General features: G+C 35.7%; 1 protein-coding gene across 9 annotated transcripts in view; it reads right to left on the bottom strand.

Annotated features, from left to right (window-relative positions):
- The window catches only part of TCERG1 (transcription elongation regulator 1), a 64249-nt gene that overhangs the window by 19281 nt on the left and 18068 nt on the right, over nucleotides 1–26900 (bottom strand). For 3 of the 9 annotated variants that reach the window (XR_004248842.2, XM_032158248.2, XM_058439982.1), the window contains exons 6-15: nucleotides 23983–24045; nucleotides 22637–22837; nucleotides 21662–21774; nucleotides 20832–20920; nucleotides 13822–13982; nucleotides 12265–12321; nucleotides 12082–12148; nucleotides 10979–11029; nucleotides 9437–9572; nucleotides 8535–8624 (exon numbers count right to left, since the gene is read on the bottom strand). Coding sequence is in view for 8 of the 9 variants with exons in the window: in XM_032158248.2 (XP_032014139.1) it covers nucleotides 8535–8624; nucleotides 9437–9572; nucleotides 10979–11029; nucleotides 12082–12148; nucleotides 12265–12321; nucleotides 13822–13982; nucleotides 20832–20920; nucleotides 21662–21774; nucleotides 22637–22837; nucleotides 23983–24045 (1028 nt within the window). In the remaining variant the exon portion in view is untranslated. The remainder of the gene's footprint in view (nucleotides 1–8534; nucleotides 8625–9436; nucleotides 9573–10978; nucleotides 11030–12081; nucleotides 12149–12264; nucleotides 12322–13821; nucleotides 13983–20831; nucleotides 20921–21661; nucleotides 21775–22636; nucleotides 22838–23982; nucleotides 24046–26900) is intronic. The other 6 variants (XM_032158249.2, XM_058439983.1, XM_032158250.2 and 3 more) reach the window with 3 other exon arrangements.

Below are 26900 nucleotides of genomic sequence, written 5' to 3'. Positions count from 1 at the left end.
TAGACAACATCAGATACCTATGGAGGTGAGGATGGGGCATAGCTAAAATAAGTAGTATTTTAAGGATGAAAAGCTATTTAATAAGTTGTTAAAATGCCAGATCCCCCCCACCAACTTAATGTTTCTAGGCACTGCCACTTCTGAATGTAAAAGGCAAGTGACTATTCCAAAGCAAATAACTGGCAAACTATGGCCTACGGGTTGTTTTTATACAGCTCAAGTATAGTTTTTACATTTTTTAAAGGGTTGAGGGGAAAAATAGAAAGTTTCATGACACATGAAAACGAAATAAAATTTAAATGACAGTATTTCCATAAATAAAGCTTTAACTGAACAGCCACGCTTATACCCTTACATATGCCTATAGGTACTTGACACTTAAAACAGCAGTTGCAAAGTTACAATAGAGATCATACGGCCTACAAAGCCTAAAATACAAATTATCTGACTCTTAAAAATTTGCTGACTGCCTGCTCTAGAAAGTAAAAGAGAGCGTCTTTGAACTGGGGGAACCTGAATTGGGAATAAGGCAAACCAAACTAAAAACATGGAGATTAACCAAACACATACCAAATACTAAGACACAGTTCTCTCAGATCCGAAGCAGAGAGATCTGTGCCCTCCAGCCAGGAGATTAGAAGTCTTTATTGGGAATCTGACCAGCCTAAAACAATGGCTCCAGGGGTTCTCAACAAACCAGCCTAACTCACCCTACAGCATGTTTCTCAACCTTGGCACAGTGATGTTTTGAGCAAGATGTATACCAGCATCCCTGGCCTCTACCCACTAGATCCCAGCAGCACTCACTTCAATGGTGACAAAAATGTCTCCTGGGGGCAAAACTGCTCGTGGTTGAGAACCACCACTCTGCAGTATAGCCCCAAAGCACGAGGGCCCACCTAGATGCTAAGAATAACCAAACAGGCCGGGCAGTGGCTCACACCTGTAATCCCAGCACTCTGGGAGGGGAAGGCAGGAGGATCGTTTGAGCTCAGGAGTTCAAGACCAGCCTGGGCAACATGGCAAAATCCCATCTCTACATGCAAAAAAAACAAAAAAAAGAGTACCCAAACAGCATTTTAGTGCTTCACTTAAGTAATCAGGGTCTACAAGACATCTAAGGAAACTCTCCAACATGAAAAATAGTGCCCTAAAGAGAACAAACTTAGTGGAATCAGAAACTATACAGAAAAATAAAAATTTAAAAGAAAAAAATGTTCCTAAATAACCTCACAGGGCTAAGATAATGCACCCATAAGGCAAGAAAAACCTCAAAAAACATAAAAGAACTCTTAGAAATTAAAAGACACAATAAATTTTAAAAATCTAAATATTGGTTGATAAAGACAAGGAAATTATCCAAAAAGTTAAATAAAAAGACAAAGGTAATTAACAGGAAAGAGAAAAAACCTGAAGGACCAATCCATGAAGGCAAATTCAAATTCTGTCCCAGAATGAAAAAACAGAGAAAACTAGAAACAAATTTTTTAAAGTAACACAAGAGAACTTCCCGTAACTAAAAGAGCTGAGTTTCCACACTGAAAAGGTCAGCCAAGTGCCCAGCACAATAGACCCTTCCTCTAGGAAAAATACCACTATGGCATTTCAGAATACTAGGGACTAAGAGAGCAATATACTTACAGAGAAAGAAAAACAGATTCACATATAAAGGAACAGGAATGGCTTCAAAAACAACGAACACTAGAAGTAGAGCAATGCCTTTAGCTAGCCAAACAATTCCAAATAAGGGTACCATAAGGGTTTTTCCAAGTATGTTAGGCCTCAAATAAATTTTCCCTGCACATTCTCTCAAGAAGCTACAAAAAGGAAAAGATTTACTATGTAGGGAACAGGTCTATGAACATCTTTATAACAAGTACAACAAAATGTTCCAAAATACCTTCGACATCCTCCCAAGTCAATCCACATATGTCTACCAATCTTCATCCACTGGGGGTCTTGGAACATATCCTCCACAGATAAGGAGGGACTACTGTATCTATGATTACCTGACCAGTCCCCTGCTACACATATAAGTCATCTTCAATTTCCTCTAAGTATAGCATTGCAGAAAACCTTTTGAAAGTACTTGCATGCTGAAGAGAGGGAGAAAGTTGTTTCCAACTCCTTTCTCAGTATATACTTATTTATAAATAAAAGTATAAAATGACACATAAAATTCAAGGGAATTTGTATTAACTTTCCTTTGAGAATCTAGAAAGAACTTCATATTCCCTCTGCTGGGCTACCCCAGACCAAGGTTAGGAATCACTCTCTAAGATAAATATCTCATAGAAAATTAGGGGTTGTGTCATGCTTCCAAGTTGCTCCTAATTTGTGTCATGCTTCCCAATACACTTGGCTTTATGTTCCCTATGTTAAGTGGTTATTTTCTCATAACTTCAACTCATGAATGAAATTTCTTAATACAATGAAAATGAGTAAATTTTAAAAATAATTCTGTTAAGTTCACTTTTATAGGCATGAACAAAAATGTATATTAAAGGGCTATACCCTTTAAGCCTTCAAGGCAGCTCTGGAGTGCTTGCAATGTTCCATTTTTTGGATCATGATATATTCATTTTGTGAAATTTCACTTATGATTTTATCTTTTCCATGTTTCAAAATACATTTACTAAAAATAAGTCTCCATTATTTGATTCTCGTATTTTTAATTTCACACAGATTCAATGACAAATTATTCAGTAACAGTGGCCTAGATGGATGTTTGACAATTCCGAGTAATCATGTTGGTAACATATTACCATACTGTAATACTGTCAATATTAAAAAACTCTGAATAACAAACGAGATATTAAAAAGTTTACTTTGGTGTTTTAGAGTTCAAGGGCAGGGATTTTTTTTTAATTGACAAATAATAATTGTACATATTCATGGGGTTACTGTGTTTCAATACATGTGCAATTGAAATGTGTTTAAATACATATCATGTAGAGTGATGAGATCAAGGTAATTAGCATATCCATCTTAAACATTTATCATTTGTGTTGGAAGAACGTTCATTATCCTCCTTCTGGCTATTCAAAACTACTTACTATTGTTAACCAGTCATCCTACAGTGCTACAGAACCCCAGGACTTAATCTTCCTATCCAGTTTTAATTATGTATCCTTTAACAAATCTCTTCCTATCCTCTGGAGTTCTCCCTACCCCTCTCAGCCTCCAGTAGCCTCTGTTCTACTTTTTACTTCTATGACATCAACTTTCTTTTGCTTCCACACGTGTGAAAACATAAGATGTTTATCTTTCTGTTCTTGGCTTATTTCACTTAACATGACTTCCAGTTCCATCGATGTTGCTACAAATGACAGGATTTCATTCTTTTTTATGGCTGACCACATTTTCTTTATCCAGTCATCTGTTGTTGGACACCTAGGTTGATTCTGTATCTTGGCTACTGTGAACAGTGCTACAATAAACATTAGGGTACAGATATCTCTTCAATACAATGATTTCTTTTCCTTTCAATACATACCTGGTAGGGGGATTGCTGGATCATATCATTGTAGCTTGTAGTTTTTCGAGGAACCTCCATACTGTTTTCCATAATGGACATACTAGTTTAAATTCTAATCAACAGTATATAAAGGGTTCCCTTTTCTGAGTATCCTTGCCAGTATTCGTTATTTCTTCCTCTTTTATGTAAGTCATCCTAACTGGAGTGAGACACCTCACTGCTGTTTTGATTTGCATTTCCCCGATGATTAGTGATGTTGAGCATTTTTTCATATATTTATTGGCCATTTGCATGTTTTAAGAAATGTCTGTTCAGATCATCTGTCCATTTGTTAGTAAGATTTGTTTTTTTCTGTTGAGATGATTGAGTTCATTGTACATTTTGGACATTTAATTACCTGTCAGATAAGTGGTTAGCAAGTATTTTCTCCCATTCTGTAGGATGTCTTCACTGTTGCTTCCCTTGCTATGGAGAATTGTTTTAATTTGATATAACCCCATTTGTTTATTCTTGCTTGTGCTTTTGAGGTCTTATTTGTAAAATATTTTCCCAGTCAATGTCTGGAATCATTTCCTCTATGGTTTTTTCTAGTAGTTTTATCATTTCAGGTCACACATTTAGGTCTTTGATCTATTTTGAGTTGATTTTCAGATAGGGTAAGAGGTGGGGTTCTAATTTCATTTCTTCTGCATATAGATTTCCAGTTTTCCCAGCATCATTTATTGAAGAGACTGTTCTTTCCACAGTGAGTGTTCTTGGCACCTTTGTCAAAATAAGTTGGCTATAGATATATGGATTAATTTCTGAGTTCCCTATTCTGTTCCTTTGGTCTATGTGTCTGTTTTTATGCCAGTATCATACTGTTTTAGCTACTACAGCTTTCTAGCATATTTTGAAGTCTGGTACTACGATACCTCCAGCTTTGTTCTTTTTGCTTAGGATTGCTTTGGCTATTTTAAGTCTTTTGGTTTCACAAAAATTTTAGTTTTTTTTTTTTTTTTTTTTTTTTTGAAACAGGGTCTCGTTCTGTTGCCCAGGCTGGAGTGCAGTAGCGGTCATAGCTCACTGTAACCTCAAACTCCTGGATCAAGTGATCCTCACACCTTAGTCTCCCAAGTAGCTTGGACTACAGGTGCACAACACCACACCTAGCTAGTTCCTGTATTTTTTTGTAGAGAGATTTTGCTAAGACAGTCTCAAACTCCTGGCCTCAAGTGATCTCCTGCCTTGGTTTTCTAAAGTGGTGGGATTACAGGCGTGAGCCACCTTGCCTAGCCAGATTTTTTTCTTCCAGTGACATTCTGTTTTGAATGTCACTCGTATTTTGATAGAGATTGCACTGAATCTGTAGATTGCTTTGGGGAGTACTGCCACTTTAACAATATTAATTATTCTGATCCATGAGCTTGGGATGTCTTTCCCTAGTTTTCCTTATGGGGGTCTTTCACTTGTTTGGTTAAATTTATTCTTAGTTATCTTATTTATTTGGTACTATTATAAATGGGATTGCTTTCTTGATTTCTTTTTCAGCTAGTTCACTGTGTACAGAAACACTATTGTTTTGGATATTTAATATCCTGTAATTTTCCTGAATCAGTTGAGCAGTTTTTTTTTTTTGAGACAGAGTCTTGCTGTCACCCAGGGTGGAGTGCAATGGCAAATCTCGGTTCACTGCAACCTCCATTTCCTGGATTCAAGCAATTCTTGTGCCTCAGCCACCTAAGTAGCTGGGATGAAAGGCATGCACCACCACACCTGGCTAATTTTTGTATTTTTAGTAGAGATATTTTTAGTAGAGATGAGGTTTCGCCATGTTGGCCAGGCTGGTCTTGAACTCCTGACCTCATGTGATCCGCCTGCCTTGGCCTCATAAAGTGCTGGGATTACAGGCATGACCCACCACGCCCAGCCTGAATTTATCAGTTCTAAGAGATTTTTGGTAGCGTCTTTAAGTTTTTCCATATGTAAGATCCTGTCATCTGCAAAAAGAAACAAGTTGACTTCTTCCTTTCCAATTTGGATACCCTCTATTTCTTTCTCTTGCCTAATTGCTCTGGCTAAGACTTCCAGTACTATGTTGAGTAAGAGTGGTGAAAGTGGGTATCCTTGTCTTCTTCCAGTTCTTAGAGGCAAAGCTTTTAAAATGTTTATTTTGAAATAAGATAAGAGAGAACTTTTGTGTTATTAGAATAACTACTATCTATGTCAGAACCTAGTAGCATCCTATATGCAAATGGTCTCCTTTTTGTGGAAAATGTTATTCAATTAAAATTTGTCATAACAAATAAAACAAAAACATTTCAGACCCCTTAAGTAACCTTTATCAAAAGAAAATTCTAAGTTAAAATTTATGGTTACAATTATATAAAATACATCTTTTAGGACACAGAATGTATATACATCTACAAATAACTAGAAAAGGACAACTGAAATATAATTTTCCATTACGAGGCATTTCCAATGAAGTTATTAGTGTTTTCTACATCAAAGCACAAACTGCAAATATGAAATTACAAAGTGCAAATGTGTAATGTGTAACCTAGCACCTTTCTGGTTGTTCGTTTTATACTCCTATGCAAATAATAAACCAAGTATTCAAAAAATGTGTTTATTTTTAAATGCCAAATGTTAACTACTACTACTTCTCAGTTCTTACATTCTGATTGCTGAGAGAAGAATTCTGTTTAAAAGCCATGAAAGGCTGCGGGTGGTGGCTCACGCCTGTAATCCCAGCACTTTGTGAGGCCAAGAAAGGCGGATTACTTGAGGTCCGGTGTTCAAGACCAGCCTGGCCAACATGGTGAAACTCTGCCTTTACTAAACATACAAAAATTAGCTGGGCATGGTGGTACACGCTTGTAATCCCAGCTACTTGAGAGGCTAAGGTGGGAGGATCACTTGAACCCCGAGAGGCAGAGGTTGCAGTAAGATGAGATGGCGCCACTGCACTCCAGCCTGGGCAACAGAGCAAGACTCCATCTCTAAATAAATAAATGCATAAAATAAATAAATAAATGGCATGAGAACTTTTAACTAGAAATTTTATTGAAAACAGAACACTAGAATAGTATTTTCTCTTTTCAAACGTAATTCTATTAAGGAGATACCACCATCAGCTTATAGAATGCTTCAAAAATTGGGAAAGAACTATAGCTCTCAATATGTTACTTATAATTTCACTGTAACACTCAGTACCAGGATGAATATGTCATAAAAGTTTTAAAGTCTTCAGAGAAATTTAGATTAGGCAATGTTCCAGGCACCACAAATAAAGCAATGAAGACAAAGTTTCTATCCTAATACAATTTATATTTTGCAGGAGGAGGAGACAGATAATAAAAACATAATTTTATATAATTAGAGCCATGAGCACCATAAAGAAATTAGAAAAGGCAAAGAGACAATACTTAGATTGATTAGAAGGCACTTGGACAAGTACCTTAATGAAATGAAGGTGGCTGTACTAACACCTGGAGGAAAAACAGTCCAGGCAGAAGGAGTAGCGAACACCAGAATGACTGGCTTGTTCAAGTAATATCAGGGCCAGTGTGGCTGTAATCAACAAACATTAAAAAAGACCATCAAGAGGTATACAGGGATAAGTATATGTAGAATATTAAAGACCATGAAAAGAGCTTCAATTTTATCCTCAATGAAATGGAAAGCACTAAACAGTTTCAAGCAAGGGAACAGTGACTTAATTTAATATCACTTAAACTTAAAAATTAGTCTAGCTGCTGTGTGGAAAAAGAACTTGACTAAAGAGGAACAAGAACAGATGGAATGAAGGAGATCAACAATAGGCTACACCGATGATAAGGGTTGTTTATGGTGGCTTGGATTAGGGTGTTAATGGGGGAAATGATTAACGAAAGGTGAGATTTTGAAAATTTTTTGAAGGTAGGTTATAGATTTGCTGATAAGACTGTAAACGGGCAGTGGGAAAACTAAGGAATCAAGGCTAATTTATAAATTTTGATAGAGCCATAAACTGAAATGAGAATAAAAAACTCACAGAGTTTTTTGTTTTTTAAAAAAGATACAAAGCTTAAAATGAAGATGCAAATACATTAAGGAAGTTATGTCTTTCTATTCCAAGTACTAAATACATATCTGACACATTGTAAATTTTCTCCCTTAATTCAAGTCCATGATTAGACCTACATGCATAATGATACACACCGTGTGGAGAATTATTTCAATTGTTACATTAAAAATATCAAAGATGGACACCACTGTTACCAAACGAAATCTTACAGCTTAACAGCACTATAGCAAGTGGTTCCACATACTCACCATTTTATGGAGCTCAGTGTCAGGATAATTCAGATAATTCAGAAATTAAGTAAGTTGGAAGTGTGCAATGCTTTAGAAGAGGCAATCACAAACTGCTATGTGTCACTGAATCATCATGGGAATAAAAAGCAACACTAATTCGACAGGGACCCTGAAGTATCCACTGTTTTTCTGAGTTTATGATGGAAACAGATATTTTAACAGATACTAGTTAAATGTGAACTTTGTATGTGTAGTTGTGTATGAGACATAAACCTATGTTTACTATCTACAGGACACACACACACATACATATGTACATACTGACACATAATGGTCAAGAAGGCTGTTCAGTATTCAATAATAAACCAGTGTTCAAAGGTAGTCATATCTATTGGATGGGATTACAGTGGCTTTTTTCTCCTTTTTACTCATCTGTATTTTGCTATTTTTCTACTCTAAATTTGCATCATTGGCCCAAACAAGCAAATTAGTAAATGCATTTGAAATCAATTTTAAAACCATACCACACATAACCTAGGTATAAGAGGCATAAGGACAAAACATTTACAAGACAACAGCCATGCTCATAAGGGCAAAAATATCCAAGAATTTTGAGGTAGAAATGTCCACACATAGACGCATAGTATGTTCTAACATGCAAGAATATATTTTTGAAATGCTGTATCAGAAAAAAAAGGGATGGTACTTTATTCCTCATAATTTAAAAACTATGTTGGCAAGAGATATACATTCTTAGTTCATGCCATTTTCCTTTTACCTGTTTTCTCTCTTTAGGATTGAGAAGTAAGTACCGGGGATCAAAAACTATCTTGTGCAACTCCTTCTCCCATGTTGAAAAAGCAGACACCTTTAAAATAAAAATGTATTGCCTCATAATTAAGTTTGCTCTAAAAATATAAAGGTCATAATTTTGCTTGAAATCTACAGGATATCTGTTTATAAAGGAGACATAAAACCATACTGAAGTTTCCATCACTAATAAATGACAAGCAGTGGGAGGCTAGCAATAGCAAATTTCCACACTAATTGGCTCTGAACATTCCTATATTATATAGAAATAACACATACTTAATTACTCATTAAAATAACCACTACTGTGTGACATTTTAAAAATCAGTACATCAGAAAAAGCCTTGAAGATTTGTATTTTGATTTCTCATGCTTGCTCCAATCTTGTGAACAATGTTGTGATTTAAAATTGAACAATTTTACTTATTCAAATGAATCTGTGAATATAACCAAATAGTTGAAATCCCTTCTCAATTAAATTGCAAATAATATCACAAAGTATCAGTTCTCCTTTAACAAAAGCCATTCTCAAGATATTAAAGGAAGAATAATCATATATACCTTACCTATCCCAAGCAGTCCGCCATTCTGTAATGTTAATACTCGTCTTATACTACTCACCACAATTTAATGACCCAATAAATGTTAAGTGTTATTTGTACTTAAAAGGACAGTAAAATGGCATTTAGTTAAATATGATAAGATTAGCCAAGAAAAAGGCTGTTGCAAAAAATGTACGGTAATTTTAAAAATCCCCTTATCCCCCCCCCCCATAACATGAGCACTAACCTTAGATTTGACCTTTTAGCAAGACATATTTATATTACTTATACAAAACAGAAATATCTCCCCCAAAGATTGTTTTCTGACCCCTCTCTCTAGCAGCATGTCCTTGAACTGCTTCATTCGAGCCTCCAGAGGGACAATGGCCCTTTCTCGGGCAGCTTTAATTTCAGCTTCCATGGCAGCTTCTTTCTCTGAGTCAATGTCTTTATTATCGTCTCTCCTATAAAAAAATAAAATATAAGACATCAACTGACAAAATATTAATTCTCAGATCTTATTAGAAATCTTAAAATCAAAGGAATTTTCAAGACTCACTACTGAGCAGCATATTTTTGGCAAAAACAAATTATACTGAGGGTTTCAAATGAACTCTAAGGGATAAATAACTTTCATAATAACAAAATTAAAATGGGCTTCTAATGATTTACAATGGCTACATTATTAGGAAAAAAATACACCTTTAATGTGCTGTCTCTCCCTGACACTGGTTAATAACATAAAAAGGGAGCAACCTTACTTAAAAAAAAAAAAAAAAAGTTTAACACTGCAGTAAACCTCTATGTGTCAGAATCAAACAGCACAGAATATAATTTTTTTAGTTCTTGAAATATAGAAAAAACAGTATTTTCCAAAATGTTTTACATTATAAATACATAAAATATTTTGTAAAATCTAATAAAAATTGGTATTAAGTGGTATTATGTTTTAGTAATCTCAAACATTTATTTTAAAAATAAAACTAAAATATCTGCAATCTTGGCCAAGTGAATATGTAAGATATATACCTTACCTACCTGACTTTTTATTACTCACTTTCTGGGTGATAAGTTGAGATTTAAGTTGAAGGACAGGTCCCAGAGAGCAACATGGGCCCAGGAGTAGTTAGGTGGAATTAGAACTGTTCATCAATAGACTAAACTACTTCTTGTTCCTCCAAAAATGCACCTCAGGGGTAAGGGCAACCCTGTTTCTGTGTGGTACTCAAGTGAAATTGTAAACATGGAATCACAGCACCTCTCAAATATATGCCGCACTATGAAAAAGGCCCATTCATGTAAATAATCCAAAAAAGCATGTAATTCAATAATATCTGGGTGTATTTCAGCAGATCTTCCTTCTTAAATACGATCTGCTAAGTATATTTTAAAAATTGGCTCTTATTCCCTATACGAACTTAAGGGAATCAGGAAAACAGAATAGGTGGAAATTCAAAAGTATGCTATACAGGGAACTGTAGGTAGCCCCGGAGATTTAAATGAAACTAAGGCTAACCCACAAATGCAAGTGAGAGGTACTTAGCAACTTAGGCAATGAATCAAAAGAAATAGAAGACATAGTCCGTGACCTGCAGGAACTTAGCGAGATAGTCTGTGACCTAAGATATGCACAAAACAAACAGGTAAAAGCAATTTGCCAAACAATATACCCTCTTATAATAATAATTTTAAAACTATTTAAATAGTTAAAGAGTTAAAAGACATCCAAGAAATAACTAATGAAAACAAATAACCTTTATAGAACTATACTAAATGAAAATGTCACAATACAAACTATCACCACTATCTATCTCAATAAAGGAAATAAAAGAAAAACTAAGCCAGGAAAAATAGGCTTTTAGCTTTGTACCTAAATAGAGAAGCTCGGGCAATCCACATAAAGGACTTCTTTGACATTCTCCTGATAAAAGCAGTTAAAAACCTTACAGAGTTGTCTATAAGAACAAACAATTAAAAACAACCTAAAAGTTTAACATTGTAGGAACATCCAAAATTATGGTACATAAACAGAATGAATACAGTCATTTATAATAATTAACAAATGTCTTATTCTAGGCATTTTTTTTTTTAAAAAAAAGCACAGAATCAGTTAATCACAACTAATAAAAATTACATTTGGTCAAGAACTAAAAAGTCAATTGCAAAAATGAGAATAGCTATGTTACGCTGATAAATTATGAGTGATTCTTTCATATCTTTTATGTTGTTGCCAATAAAGAAACTTTTTTTAAAAGAACTACCCTTTATAGGGGTTGTCTTACTGATTTCTTTGCCATAATTTGGCTGCATTCAATCTGTCCTTTTCAGATAAGGACTACGATTAACCAGTTCCTGTTAATGTCTTCAAACTTTCCTTTTTGCTGCTAAATAATGGTCCCATTCCCCATACATGCATACCCTCTACCCCATCCTTCCCCCCGCCATAACATTTACATTTTACCCAACTCTAGAGCACTGGCCAAGCTAATGCCTCTACTTCTTAGCAGTCTCTTTCTCGCAGAGCACTTCCTAAGCTGATGGGTTCTCTCCTCACCAAGGAGTAATGATGACCAGACTCAAGGACTAGGTAAGTCATAAGATAACCATATACAGAGGGAGAAGTCTCTGTCTGTTTTTATGAGATCTCTGGAATGGTATCTATCGGGGTCTAAATGAGGGAGGAAATTAACTTTTTATAAAATTGAGACCTAATAAATTTCCAAAAAGAATTAATTCCAAAACTATCATTTGGCTTTATAATATATATATGAATACCCAAATCTTCTACAAATCTAGCAAAAGAAGGGACACATTTTCTACAATGAAAAACAAAGCTATTTACTATCAGGCCTAAGAGAGCAATCATGTCTCCTAACAACATTCACATTACCTGTCCCTTCCAATCACAAATTATTACCAAATCAACTTTTAAAAGATATAATCTACCTCAATCAAATTGTATGTATTACTTACTTCCGTTTTTTTGCTTTAACAGGCTCATCTTCATTAATTTCTTCCATTAATTCTTGTTCCTCTTTAACTATAAGACAAAATTTAATTAAAATATTTAGGCATGAATCCTTCTGCTAATCACTACCAGAACACTTGCTTTAATAGTATTAAAAAGAAGCTGCAATTTATGGTTAGTTCACTCACTTGCACTCATAGAGAATTGCCACTTTTGGATCGACAGCATTGTCGGAGTTGGGTGCCCTGGCAAAAACATTTCAAATATTGTTACAAAGTCATTTGCATATATTTCACAAACTTTTCTTTTTAAAAATTACTGTTTACATACCATATTCACCTCTTAATATTCATCCCTTTATAAAACATTAAACAAAGCATAATTCTATACTTCCTCTATTTATCTTCCCTTTACATTAAATTTAATTCATTTTGAAATGTTTCTTGCCCAAACCTTAAATTTACAAATATATAAAATAAAGCTTTCTTGATTCAGAATTTACAGTACCTTTTAATGGTGCATGTTAGTGTATTTATCAAATGAATGAATCAAATATTTAAAAACAAATTCACGAAAAACAAAAGAAAATCACATATTGTTTCAACATCATTCAATACCATAAAGTATTATTATCATACCTATAAAACAAGTATTGCTGAAGGTGAGCCTAGTACCTTCAGCACCAGATAGGCAAAGTTGCACTGATTCAGAAATTACTTATAATTCAGCATATATATAATGCATGAAAATGTCTCAATGACTATAAATGATACACACACTAGGATTTATTTCATTAGAAGTATTAAATAATTCATTTATCTTGCTTCTGTACCACTTGCAGGCCACAGTTCTATAAAAACACAATCATATCAATACAAGGGTAAATTACCAATAAGAAATACACAACAAAAATTACGTACAAAGGCCGGGCGCGGTGGCTCACGCTTGTAATCCTAGCACTTTGGGAGGCCGAGGCGGATGGATCACGAGGTCAGGAGATCGAGACCACAGTGAAACCCCGTCTCTACTAAAAATACAAAAAATTAGCCGGGCGTGGTGGCGGGCGCCTGTAGTCCCAGCTACTCGGAGAGGCTGAGGCAGGAGAATGGCGTGAACCCGGGAGGCGGAGCTTACAGTGAGCCGAGATCGCGCCACTGCACTCCAGCCTGGGTGAGAGAGCGAGACTCCGTCTCAAAAAAAAAAAAAAAAAAAAAAATTACATACAAATATTTGTACTCAATATATTAGGATGCCCTCTGAATATGAGGTAGATTAAAAGATAATCTCTTAGTAAGGTTTAGGTGTCTAGTCTCAGGAACATAAGGGACTTACTATCTAATTCAAAAGACTGAGATTTTGTATTTTTAAAAAATTTGTACTGTATTATTTCAAGAAATATATTACTAGTCAGAAAAGTTGCTAAAAGGCCCACTGAGGAGCATTTCAGTACTATTGATAAGCACTAAGCAAGCAGCAGCACTACCAACCATATCTTGGACTAACTGAAAATCTTGAGTAGAACAATAAATTAAAGACACACATATTTTACAAAGCACGATCTTATCCAAATTCTCTCCATATTTTTAATCTCTATTATTTCATTCAAACTAGGATAGCCGTCTGTTTTTTCTAACGCTTCTTATATTCTTTGAAAAGTAAAGGGTTTCTAAATGCCCTCCACATTTTCTATCAAAATATGAAAAGAATGTTAAAATCAGTGGATAAATTCCTAATTTTAAACTTACTTAGTTTCTTCAATTCTTCCATTCCTTTTTTATGAGGGGGCTCCTGAATAATTTTGTCAACATCTGCCCTGCCAATCAGATCATCAGGTCGGTCCCACATAGAAAGACGAGTGGTGGGATTATAAAAGAAGACCCGCTCATCACCGGTCCAAACGACACACCTAAGAATTGATGCAAAATATCGTTCTCTTATGTTACAGAACATATTTTATAGCTAGGACTTCTTTCAACCTGTCACATGTAGGGAGATGAGGGTACTGAAGAACGACATGTTCTTATTACCAATAGTTATTTACAGAGAACCAAACATGGTTTTTACAAGATAACTGAATGACTCAAGCAAAAATAACAGATCAACATATTAACTGAGAAAACCAAGAAATGCAATTTGTGATCAGAGATTAAAATGCTTAGGAATTTGGTTTGGCACACTCAATTTGAGAGTACTAAATTTTAAACTATCAGAAAAAATGAGTTTAATGGAAACAATAACGCTATTAAGCAGTTCTAAAGCTAAAGAACAGACATAGCATCCTACCTACTATAGTTCTTAATATTTCTTAACAAACCAAAACTACAAACTCAAATGCAACCTTCTATGAAGACTTTAAGATCTAATTATATCTAAAATAAAAAGTAAAGGGAAGGCCCGGCACGGTGGCTCGGGCCTGTAATTCTAACACTTTGGGAGGCCAAAGCAGGAGGATCACTTGAGCTCAGGAGTTTGAGACCAGCCTGGGAAACATGGTGAAACGCCATCTCTACAAAAAATATTAATTAAAAAAATTAGCTGGATGTGGTTGCACGAGCTTGTGGTCCCAGCTACTCAGGGCTGAGGTGGGAGGATCACCTGAGCCTGGGAGATCAAGGCTACAGTAAGCTGTGATCGTATCACTGAACTTCAGGCTGAGCAATAAAGTGAGATCCAGTCTCAAAAAAAAAAAAAAAAAAAGTAAAGTACCAGTTGCACTAGGGCATCGTACACTGCAGCCCACTACAACCCACTGGTCCTGTTAATTACAGTTAGAAAACTCAAAAGAAAAAAAAAGGACAAAAAAAACCACAACTACATTCAGGTCCTGTGCAGTCTTAATGAATAAACAGAAAGCAATATGGAGGACAGTCAAAATTTAGAGAAACAACTGCAAGGGAGTAAATCTCCCATTTCACCCACCTCGTAGCTCTGCCCTGAGGGTGATCCCTGGTTGCAGAGTGGCATGGTTGCAGTAGCATGGCAGCTAAAACCCCAATAGAAACTAAGTTTATATGACCTGATTATCAAGTTATTCAACAGTTTTGTCAAGTCCAAGGTAACTTACAAGTTGAAATGATCAGACTAAGCCTCCCATGTTAAGATAGTAAAAAACTTTGAAGCAACAATAACTATACCTCCCCAAGATAAAGAAAAACACACTTAAAATAAATGAAAAGAGTTCAGTAATGAAATATAAACTACAAAAAACAACCAAAAGGAAAATTTAGAAATTAAAAATAACTGAAATTAAATTTCACTGGATTGGCTCAAGACAAAATGGAAACGCCAGGAAACAATCAGTGAATTAGAAGATGGATCAGCTGGGCATGGCACGCCCATAGTTCTCGCGCCTGCACTTTGAGATGCTGAGGTGGGAGGATCACTTGAAGCCAGCAGTTTGAAACCTGCCTGGGCAACAAAGTGAGACCCTCCATCTCTACTAAAAATAAAAAATTTTAAATTATCCAGGCGTGATGGCATGCACCTGTAGTCCCACCTACCCAGCAGGCAGGAGGCTGGAGCAGTGAGCTATGATCATGCCACAGTACTCCAGCCTGGGTGACAGAGCAAGACCTTGTCACTTAAAAAAAAAAAAAAAAAAAAAAATCAATAATTAACTATCTCATCTGAAGAACAGAGGAAGTGGGGACGGACCCCCAAGTCTGAAAATTAATGAGGACCATGAAGCTCCAAATTGAGGGGGTTTGGAGTTGGTTACTAGCTTTTCATGTACAATACTCAAATGGAGAAACCACAACCCAGGAATATATTCTTGGAATACAGACTGTTTTTAAAACTTTGAAACCAAGTAAATATTTTCCATAAGTATTTTTTAAGACAGCCTGTGTAACAGTCAGTGGAATAATTACATAGAAATTATACAGAAAACAACAACTCCAAGTGCCTTTAAAACACAGTAATTTGATTACACATTCCTAGAGCAACAACAAAAACTATCTTCAGTAATCATGTTGTTAGTGATAGTTTGGTATTGTTACTCAGTGACATGTCTGAGAAAAACAAATGAGTAATTAGGTCACTATCATTGAGAACAGTATTTTCAGCAAGAAATGAGATACTGAAGATAGATGATGAGGTTCAATAAAAATCTTCAGGTAGATCTAAATGGCCAAGTAATGGTATGAACTCATGCTGTATCTTTTAATGTGTGTATCTTCCAGCTGGGTCTACCAAAGAAGTCTAAAAATAATGACTAATTCAGTTGCAAACTATTCACTTCCCACAAAAATGCCAAGGGCCCCCTGGAGAAATGGCTGAGTCTAGGTCTGAGACAGGAAATATACAACCTAGAACATCTTGTCATAGCAGAAAGCAGGGAAGCTACAGAGGATTGTAACAAAAAAAAAACCTAAACAGTCAGCACAAGAGGCTTCTCCTGACCAAAGATGAGACAATTTTAAACATCAATAAGGATAAAAACTGCAATAGATTAAAAACATAGAAAATATATTTAAATCTATGAATTAATAATACTCAAACCAACTCATTATTCTGAAAACTGCTAAGCCCTTCCCTTCCTATACAATTTGTACCTCTAAGTCACCAATGGTGATAAGGGGAAGTATCTCTCTATAAGCATCCCAGTTAATAAATGAAAAGGGAATAAAAGAAATACATTACCACTACTTTCAACGCAGTTATGCCTAGTGTTCCATTATTGGAATGCTAAGCTTGTGGGATTTATATCCTACTGCTCAAGGTCATTGCCAAGGTCTTATTTTTCACAAAAAAATTTGCAACCTTTGGCACAAATGGGTTAATGATTTAATCGATCTTGGCCAAAGTTTTTTCAATCTTACACTGCTGACATATTGGGCTAGATAAGTAATTCTTGTTGGGAGCAGTCCCGTGCATATCAGGATGTTTACAGCATCCCTGGCATCTATCTGCTAGATGCCACTAACACCTTCCAAGTTTTGACAACCAAAAATGTCTTCAGGCATTGCCAAACGTCCACTAGGGGCAAAATTATTCCTAGCTGAAAACATCTGATCTACGCAATAATAATCATCACTTATGAACTAGGCTTGCCAAAAAGATTAAATCCGAATCTGATCACACTTCTAGACCTGCTTGCCTGTCTGTAGGAAATTCAGGAGTGGAGGACCCTATTAGACAGTACCATGGGGACAAATCCAGACTTGGGAACACTATAGGAAAAACATTTATTTCTTCAATAACAAAAATAAGGAAAAGAAGTTAGAAGGGAACCTATAGATTACAAGACTTCAGAAGCAAGCCAAATCATTGCAATGTGTGGATTGTATATAGATTAAATAAACTGGAGCAGGAACAGGAAGGGAAGCACTGATGTGGCAAAAGGAAGAAAAGGGAAAAACAAGATAAGAGGAAAATAAGACGTAGACAGGCGTACCTCGGATATTGTGGGTTCGGCTCCAGACCAACAAAATACAGCAAATATTGCAATAAAGTAAATCTCAAAATTTTTGTATCCCACCATATACAGAAGTTATATATACATCATGCTGTAGTCTATTTAGTGTGCAACATTGTGTCCAAAAGAATCAATGTACATACCATAATTTAAAAATACTTTATTGCTAAAAAAATGCTATCATCTGAGCTTTCAGGGCATCATAATGTTTTTGCTGGTGGAGGATCTTGCCTCAATCTCTTGATGGCTGAAGATTCATGAGGCTGGTTGTTGCTGATGACTGGGGTAGCTGTGGCAATTTCTTAAAATAAGACAAATATGAACTTTTCTACATCAATTGACTCCCCCTTTCACAAAAGATTTCTCTGTAGCATGCAATGCTGTTTGATAGCATTTTACCCACAGTAGAGCTTCCTTAAAGTTTGGCATCAATCAAAATGGAAGCCCTGCTGCTGCTTTATCCACCAAGTTTATGTAATATTCTAAATCCCTTATTATTTCAACAATGTTCATGGCATCTTCACCAGTAGATTCTATCTCAAGAATTCACTTTCTTTGCTCATACATAAGAAGCAACTCCTGACCCATTACAGTTTTCTCATAAAATTGCAGCAATTCTGGCTCAACTTCAGGCTCATTTCTAATACTAGTTCTCTTGCTACTTCCACCACATCTGCAGTGACTTCCTTCACTGGAGTCTTCAATTCCTCAAAATCATCCACGAGAGTTGGTATCAACTTCCTCCAAACTCCTGTTAATGTTAATATCTGGACCTCCTCCCATGAATCACCAATGTTCTTAATGGCAACTACAATGGTGAATTGTTTACAGAAGGTGTTCTATTGACTTTGCCCAGATCCACCAGAGGAATCACAATCTATGACAGCTATAGTCTGATGAAATGTATTTCTTCAGTAATACTTGAAAGTCAAAATGACTCCTTGATCCATGGGCTGCAGACTGGATGTTGTTAGCAGGCATGAAAACACCATTCATCTCCTTGTACATTTCCATCACGGCTCTTGGGTGAAGAGGTGCTTTGTCAATGAACAGTAACATTTTGAGAAAAAAAAACAAACTTCTTTCTGAGCAGTAAGTCTCAACAGTGGGCTTAACTCAGTAAACCACGCTATAAACAGATATGCTGTTATCCAGGCTTTGCTGTTCCATTTATAAAGCACAAGCAGAGTAGATTTAGCATCATTCTTAAGGGCCCTAGGATTTTCAAAATGGTAAATGAGCAGTGGCTTCAACTTACAGTCACCAGAGATGGTGAGAGTCAGCCCATCCTTTGAAGCCAGGAGGTGACTTCTCTCTAGCTATCAAAGTCCTGGGATGGCATGTTCTCCCAACAGAAGGCTGTTTCGTCTACACTGAAAATCTCGTTTAGGGTAATTGCCCTCATCAATAACCTTCACTTGATCTTCTGGATAACTTGCTACAGCTTCTACATCAGCAGGTGCTGCTTCCTCTTGCACTTATGTTATGGAGATGGCTTCTTAATTAAATCTCATGAACCAACCTCTGCTAGCTTCCAACTCCTCTTATGCAGCTTTCTCACCACTCTCAGCCTTCACAGAACTGAGGGCAGGTAGGGCATCTCTTATGGATTAGGCTTTGGCTTAATGAAATGTTGTAGCTGGTTTGATCATCTATCCAGACCACTCAAACTTTCTCCATTATCAGGAATAAAGTTCTTATCATTCTTATGTTCACATGAATAACACTTTTCATTTCCTTCTTTTGCATTCACAACTTGACTGTTTAGCCCAAAAGGCCTAGCTTTCAGCCTATCTCAGCTTTTGACGTGCCTTCCTTACTAAGCTTCATCATGTTTAGTTTTTGATTCAAAGTGAGAGGTATGTAGCTAGGCATGGTGGCTCATGCCTGTAATCCCAGTACTTTGGGAGGCCGAGGTGGGAGGATCACGAGGTCAGGAGATCGAGACCATCCTGGCTAATACAGTGAAACTCCACCTTTACTAAAAATGCAAAAAATTAGCCAGGCATGGTGGCGCGTAACTATAATCCCAGCTATTTGGGAAGCTGAGACAGGAGAATCGCTTGAACCCAGGAGGCAGAAGTTGCAGTGAGCCAAGATCATACCACTGCACTCCAGCCTGGGCGACAGAGCAAGACTCCGTTCAAAATACACACACACACACACACACACACACACACACACACACACACAAAGTGAGAGGTATGTGACTCTTCCTTTCACTTGAACACTTTGAGGGCATTATAGGGCTACTAACTGGCCTAATTTCAATATTGTTGTGTCTCAGGGAAAATGGAAACCCGAGGAGAGGAAGAGAGATGGGGAACAGCCGGCCGGTGGAACAGTTAGATCACACACATGTATCAATTAGGTTCACCATCTTACATGGGTGTGGTTTGTGGTATCCCAAAACAATTACAACAGTAACATAAAAGATCACTGATCACTGATCACAGATAAAAAATAATGAAAAAGTTTGAAATATCCCAAGAGTTACCAAAATGTAACACCGAGACACAAAATGAGCAGGTGCTGTTGAAAAAATGAAACCAATAGGCATGTTAGATACAGGGTTGCCACAAAACTTTCAATTTTTAAAAACACACTATCTATGAAGCACAAGATAGTGGAGCACTATAAAATGAGGTATGCCATACTTAGATTGAAAGACATAATTTTACACAGTTCTATAAATGTAATCACATAGTGAGTAAACATGCAAAAACAAATTTAAAATATTTTAAACAGAAAGTAGATTCAGGATCTCACAGTGGTCATGTCTATAATTATGAAGAATACATATTAATGGAGAGTAGTACTAGGAAGACACTTGTAGTAATTGAACTTCAGTTTTGAGTAACTCAAATACAACAAACAAAGGCCAAAATATTCAGTAGATAAAAACATACTTGACATATACTTTTTAAAGTACTTCTTCTTTCTACAAAATAAACCATGTAACAATCAATCATGATTTTTAAAAATTACTACTTGAGGCCGGGCGCAGGGGCTCACACCTGTAATCCCAGCACTTTGGGAGGCCGAGGCGGGCGGATCACGAGGTCAAGAGATCGAGACCATCCTGGCCAACATGGTGAAACCCCGTCTCCACTAAAAATACAAAAATTAGCTGGGCTTGGTGGCAAGCGCCTGTAGTCCCAGCTATTCGGGAAGCCGAGGCAGGAGAATCGCTTGAACTAGGGAGGCACAGGTTGCAGTGAGCCAAGATCGTGTCATTGCACCCCAGCCCTGGTGACAGAGTGAGACTCTGTCTCAAAAAAAAAAAAAAAAAGAAGAAAAGAAAAGAAAAGAAAATTACTACTTGAGCCAAATACGTACCATGGAGTACCAGGAATAGGAGCAGTAGCAACTGGCTTTGCCTTCTGGGCAGCCTTTTCTTCTTCAGTCATCTCTTCTTCTTTCGGCTCCTACAAGAAATGATATTACTCTAATTAGTATCACATTAACAATACCTGAATGTTCCACAAAAACATGAAGGCAAACAGCTCAAAGTGCAATCAACACAAAATCTGCTGCTACAATGAGGAGAGGAGACTTTGAGTAGGAAGAAAGTTCTAAATCCTCATCCCACAGAAAGAGCTGAATTTCACAATAGCAGAACCCAGCAGCAGCAGCTGGTCCTGTATTACAGACTCACTAACCATGTGCTTTGGAGCAGATATGGAGAACTACAGTACATACCTCTTCACTTAAGGTTGTTTCTTATTTCTGCTAGCTTTCCTACTACTGAAACATGACTACCACCGATCCTTCACTGAATAAAAAACTCTTTTAGTGCTATACATGGATCATGCTATGCAAGAACACAACAGCAGAAAGGACAGATAAAATATATCTAACATTCCCCAAGTAAGAAGTTACACTTATAATTGTAACAAATACCACTCACTTTGTAAGTCAGAAGGTTAGAGCTCAGGTCCAAGCTCTGGTCCAAGGCCCTGTCTTTCTATGGATCTCAGTTTAATACAAGAAGCAATTTAATGACACTTCCAAAGAAAAAACTGAATTAAGAACTTCCAAGAATCCTAAAATTTCAGAGATCAAATTTTTAACATTATTTTTAAATCTATCCAATAGATACTCGGATACAAGTAAGCTGTAGGAAACAATTAATGTGGCTCCCAGGTTAATGGGTCCTGGCGCTTTACCTCCTTTATCTCCTTTATAGGCTCTTCTTTAGGATCCTCCTCCTCTGTCTCCATTGGCAGAGGCTCTTCAGAGGGTTCTTTAATTGGCTCTTTAATCTTCTCTTCTAACTTTTCTATTAAAAAAATTAAGATAATGTCACTCAAAGGTTTTGATGTAATTTTCTAAGAACTTTCAGAGAATAAGCAATTAAGATATTCCATTCCCAAGTATTAACCATAAAGATAAAATGTCCTTCCTTATAGTATCTTTGATTTGAATCTTATGTAATGCTCAACTTCAAATAACTATCTGATTTGAAGACAACCTACTGACTTTGAAGGGACATTAAATCTTTCAGGTATTCATATATCATTTGTAGCAATCATTCATTTTGCTAAAAGGGATAAGATACTAAGATACTTAGGAGTAGAAAAGGGGGTTTGGTGAGCTGGGCACAATGACACATACCTATAATCCTCAGCTACCCAGGAAGCTGAGGCAGAAGGATTGCTTAAGCCCAGGAGTTCAAGACCAGCCTGGGCAACACAGTGAGGCTCTGTCTCAAATTTTAAAAACAACAATAATAATAGGAGCTTGTGATATAGAAAATTACGAATCTTCTACCTCTAAGACTCTAAGGGCCTAAATTTTCTCCAGAACACATATAAAAAACACATTCCCTCCTGATCTGTATTATCAATCTCAATTTACGATTACAATAATTATGTAATATAATTAGAAAATTCCTAACAGTAAAAATATGTACATACATATGTATAACCATTTCTCCAGATGGAAAAAAATGATGACAAACATGTAAGTAGAACTAGTTTTTAAAATAAATATTTATCAATTCAGTAAAAATAAACAATTCAATGACTGTGTAATTAGAAAATCCCTCAAATATGTTAAAAAGAAATTAACTCAGAATTTCAAATACCATTCTACTTATTACAGTTTATACTACTTTCCAAGTCATTAAAACCACTATATACCTTTTTCCTTTAGCTCTTGGGGTTTTTCCCAGGTTGATTCTAATGTTCTATTATTATAATAATACGTCTTCCCATCTGCTGTTTTATATTCAGTCCATTCAGAAACTGCTGTTGCTCCAGCTAAGGTAGCAGGTGAAGCTGCAATAGCAACCTGGGGATGTATCATGGGTACGATAGGAGGGGCCATTCCTGGCAATACACCTAAAAAAAGAATAATAAAAAATTAGATCCAAGTATCAAACGGCAATACAAAATAAAACTCTAAAATATGAGTTAAATCTTTCTATTAAATATTAATAAATGAATGGACCAGTTGGAACAAAACAAAAATCATATAAAAAGGTGACATAAAAATACCACTTAATTCTATTTCCCTGGATTTTTAGTTCTAATGCCTAAATTCAATTAGACACAGAAATTCAACCCTTAAAAACAGTCAGAAATTTGGGTCTCGCCTATGACAAAGTCTTAACATAATAAGTATTTTAAAACATGGTATATTCTCTACTTATGAATAGAAATATATTTTAATAAAGATAATTTATCAAATTCTAATGAAGACAACAAACATACTTACTACACATATTTCCTGAGGCAAAATTATTTTTAATTTTAAGGTAACTAAAAGGGTATGAATATTCTCAGTTTTATAGCAAATGACTGAGTTTATCGACTCTAAATGATTAACTCAAATATCCTTATACCCTTTGTTTACTCTTTTCCTAAGAGAAAGCAAAGCTCGTCTACTTTTTAGAAGACAAACCAAGATTTATATTTTTTACAAGACAGCTAAATAAGCTGGTAATACATAAATAAAATACTATTAAAATAAGGATATGTGAATCAAAACTGGGATAAAAAAAAAGAAGTCCTCAAATCCTATACTAAAATTTAAGTTTCAGGTAGTTATCTTACTTCAATAACTTTAAAATGTAAATGTATACTATACACATGTATTCACACACATATACTCACTAGCATGCAAGCATAATCACATCACTTTACACATGGAAATGATTTTTTTATATTTAACTTAAAAACACACATCAAAAATAAAATTAAATGTTATGAATATGAGAATGAAGTTGTTTACACTTATTACATAAATTAAGACATAAAGTGATCTGACCTTATTTGTTTTTGTGAACCAAAGAATCTAATACTACAGGCAATTGGGAAAATTAAGGGTTGGCCAAATATGACAACTGCATTTATACTGCTCATTAAAAAGAAAAATATAAAAATATCCACTTACTTGGGCAAAAAATAAATAAAAGGATAAACAACAACATTCACTACCATGCCAACTTACAGACAAAACAAACTAAGATGGTTTTAAAAATTACCGGTCTTGGTGGTAGCGACTGTCTTTACATACGGGCAGCTGACTATTTGCATCATTGCTACACCTGTAAAATGGATAAGCAAGCATACGTTGGAAAGCTGCCATTGTATGTCGGCTACCACTGGGATTCAGGGAAATAATTTACCACTACAATTTAGAATGCTATTTCCAATGAAAAAGACCAAGAATGGAGTAAAATTTCTTTCTGTTTGACATTTTGTGGGAAGTGCTGCCAAATCCAATGACACTAATTCTAAAATACCATCAATTACCTTTTTATCAAACCAGCTCTGAACATATTGAAGGAGTCTTAAGAGTTTAAATTCAACAAAAGAAAGCCCCTTCATTACACATACATAACAAATTCTCATGTGGGACATTTTCCCACGGGACATCAAACCCATGCTGCTGTTGCTTAGATACCAGTAAAAGGCAGATGCAGCATGACACTGACAAGACACTTTCTCTATGCTGCTGCTAAGTTGAAACTACATGCAGGAGCTGAGGCATGGAGTACAACCATGCAGAAGTAGAAAAAGAATAAGCTAGGGGTGGTGAGCAGAGGAAGAAAGCAAGGTATGAGATGGATCCAAATATTCCACTGCAAATAATACTTTAAATAAAAGAAATGCAAAGATGAAGAGAGGAAGGTAGCATTTCACTAATGCCAAAATATCCATGTTTAGTGCCTGCTCTATGGAACCCCATGGGCTTGGAACACTGTGGAAGCAGGCTAAAACATTAAGAAACATACAGCCCCTTTAATACCACTAATGACTATTTGGGCTGATGGCTGCAGAAACTTCTATCATTTAAGCTGACTAAAGTAGTAGTACTTGTATTAAAGAATGAAAATTATGTACAGTAGAAGAATGAAGACTCACCATGATGCATTACAATGGTGATTTTTAAAAAGGGAAAGAAAAGAAAAGCTGGAAAACTAAGGCTGATTAACTGAGAAAATTAAAAACTTTTAGAGGAAAAGGCCAAAGTCTGAAGAAAAGTATAGGGGCAATAATTTTTACTTTTTTATTTTTTTTTCAGCTGAAAAAACTAAGCTTAGTTTGGTACCCTATAAAAATTAAAAATAGTAACAATAACTATTCTCCCCACTAAAGGACAGGAAAAAAAATTTCTCCTACCTCTGAAACTGAAAGTAAAATTAAACTCCTGGGTTTGTATACAATTTAACTATGTTCACACATGCAAACAAAAATAGTGTCAATTATTGAAAAGTACCTTTATTTCTTAATTACTATTTTATATAAAGAATATTTAAAGTAAACTTTCTATTAACTTTTAAACTAAAATAAAAACATTGGATCATGAAAGCATGCTGAATAAAGTTATATGTATAATTTTATTTTCCCTAATGTTGAAAGAAAACAATGGAAAAATTCATTTGGTTAAGGAAGTTACAGCATGGATTAAGTTTAATTAGTATAAATACTGCCATCTGCAGGAGCACTGAGCCTACTAAACTCAGCACAGGAAATTCATTTCTTATGAATATATGAACTTTACTTTCAAAGACTGTTCTCCAAAACCATCTTCCAATAAATAATTTTAACTATACAACTTATGCAGAAGAAAATCAAATCTATTCATACATAGGCTTAACCACCATTATTAAAAACCAGCTGGGCTAGCAGAACTCTTCTATTTGACTACCAACATACAGACCATATAGAAAGGTCCTGTGTTTCTTCTCATGCTAAAAAGATACACTGAAGTTTCTCTCAAAGTGATTACATATAGATTGTGAATACTCACAAAATAAAAATCTAAATTTTTAACCTTTTTTTTTAAAGGGAGCATTTGTTCAATTTTCCTACAACTCTGTCCTCAAATTATTATCTAAGAAATAAGAAGATTCCACTCAGCATTTTGGATGATTCCAATGTCACGGACAGTTAAGTTTCTTAAAATTCCAGATAAGATTTTATAGTTTTAGAAGTAGAACTCCTATAATCCTAGACCCATTTATCCAAACTCCACCCCCTACTCTTGTATTTTACCTAATTCTTCCACTTCTTCCCTTCATCTTGTTTGACCATCCCTTCCTCAATCATCCTCATTAGACCCATACAATGCTATTTCAAAGAGAAATTATGCCTCCAAGACAAATTACACACAAATCCTTCCCATTCACCTTATTGCTGAATTGAATTAAAAGGCAAAAACCAGGGGACACAGATCTCTTTGTTTGTAAAACCAAAGATTTGGGGAAGAAAAAAACAAGTCTACTTTGTCCTTGTTTTTTACTAAACACCTTGTAGGACTGAGTTAAAATGGAAAATGAGAAAAGTGAACAAATATCAATATCAAAAAGTCTTAATAAACAAACTAATATTTGATACTAATTTTTTTTTTTTTTTTTTTTTTGAGACAGAGTTTCACTCTCGTTGCCCAGGCTGGAGTGCAATGGCGCAATCTCGGCTCACTGCAACCTCCGCCTCCCAGGTTCAAGCAATTCTCCTGCCTCAGCCTCCTGAGTGGCTGGGCATGCACCACCACCCCAGGCTAATTTTGTATTTTTAGTAGAGATGGGGTTTCTCCATGTTGAGGCTAGTCTCGAACTCCTGACCTCAGGTGATCCACCCACCTCGGCCTCCGAAAGTGCTGGGATTACAGGCGTAAGCCACCTTGCCCGGCCTAATATATCACTTTGTATGACACTCACTCTCTCCAAAGAAATCTTAAGAGTATCCAATTCAAGTTCTCTTCCAACTGACGCCCAAAATGTCACTAATGGCTGCTGTTTATTGAATGCCTTCTACTGCCAAACTTCACAGGTACTGCTTCATTTGGTGACTCAAATGGTCACCACCACCTGTCCAAATTTTTTTAATGATGAAGCAAGGATATGCTTGCTCCATATGACATCAAAATATGTCAACATATTTTGGGGGAAAATAT

This window comes from Hylobates moloch, unplaced genomic scaffold, assembly GCF_009828535.3.
Source record: "Hylobates moloch isolate HMO894 unplaced genomic scaffold, HMol_V3 SCAFFOLD_6, whole genome shotgun sequence".
NCBI classification, from domain to species: Eukaryota; Metazoa; Chordata; class Mammalia; order Primates; family Hylobatidae; genus Hylobates; species Hylobates moloch.
Note: the sequence above shows the minus strand (reverse complement) of the source record. Positions and strands in the feature narration are given on the sequence as shown.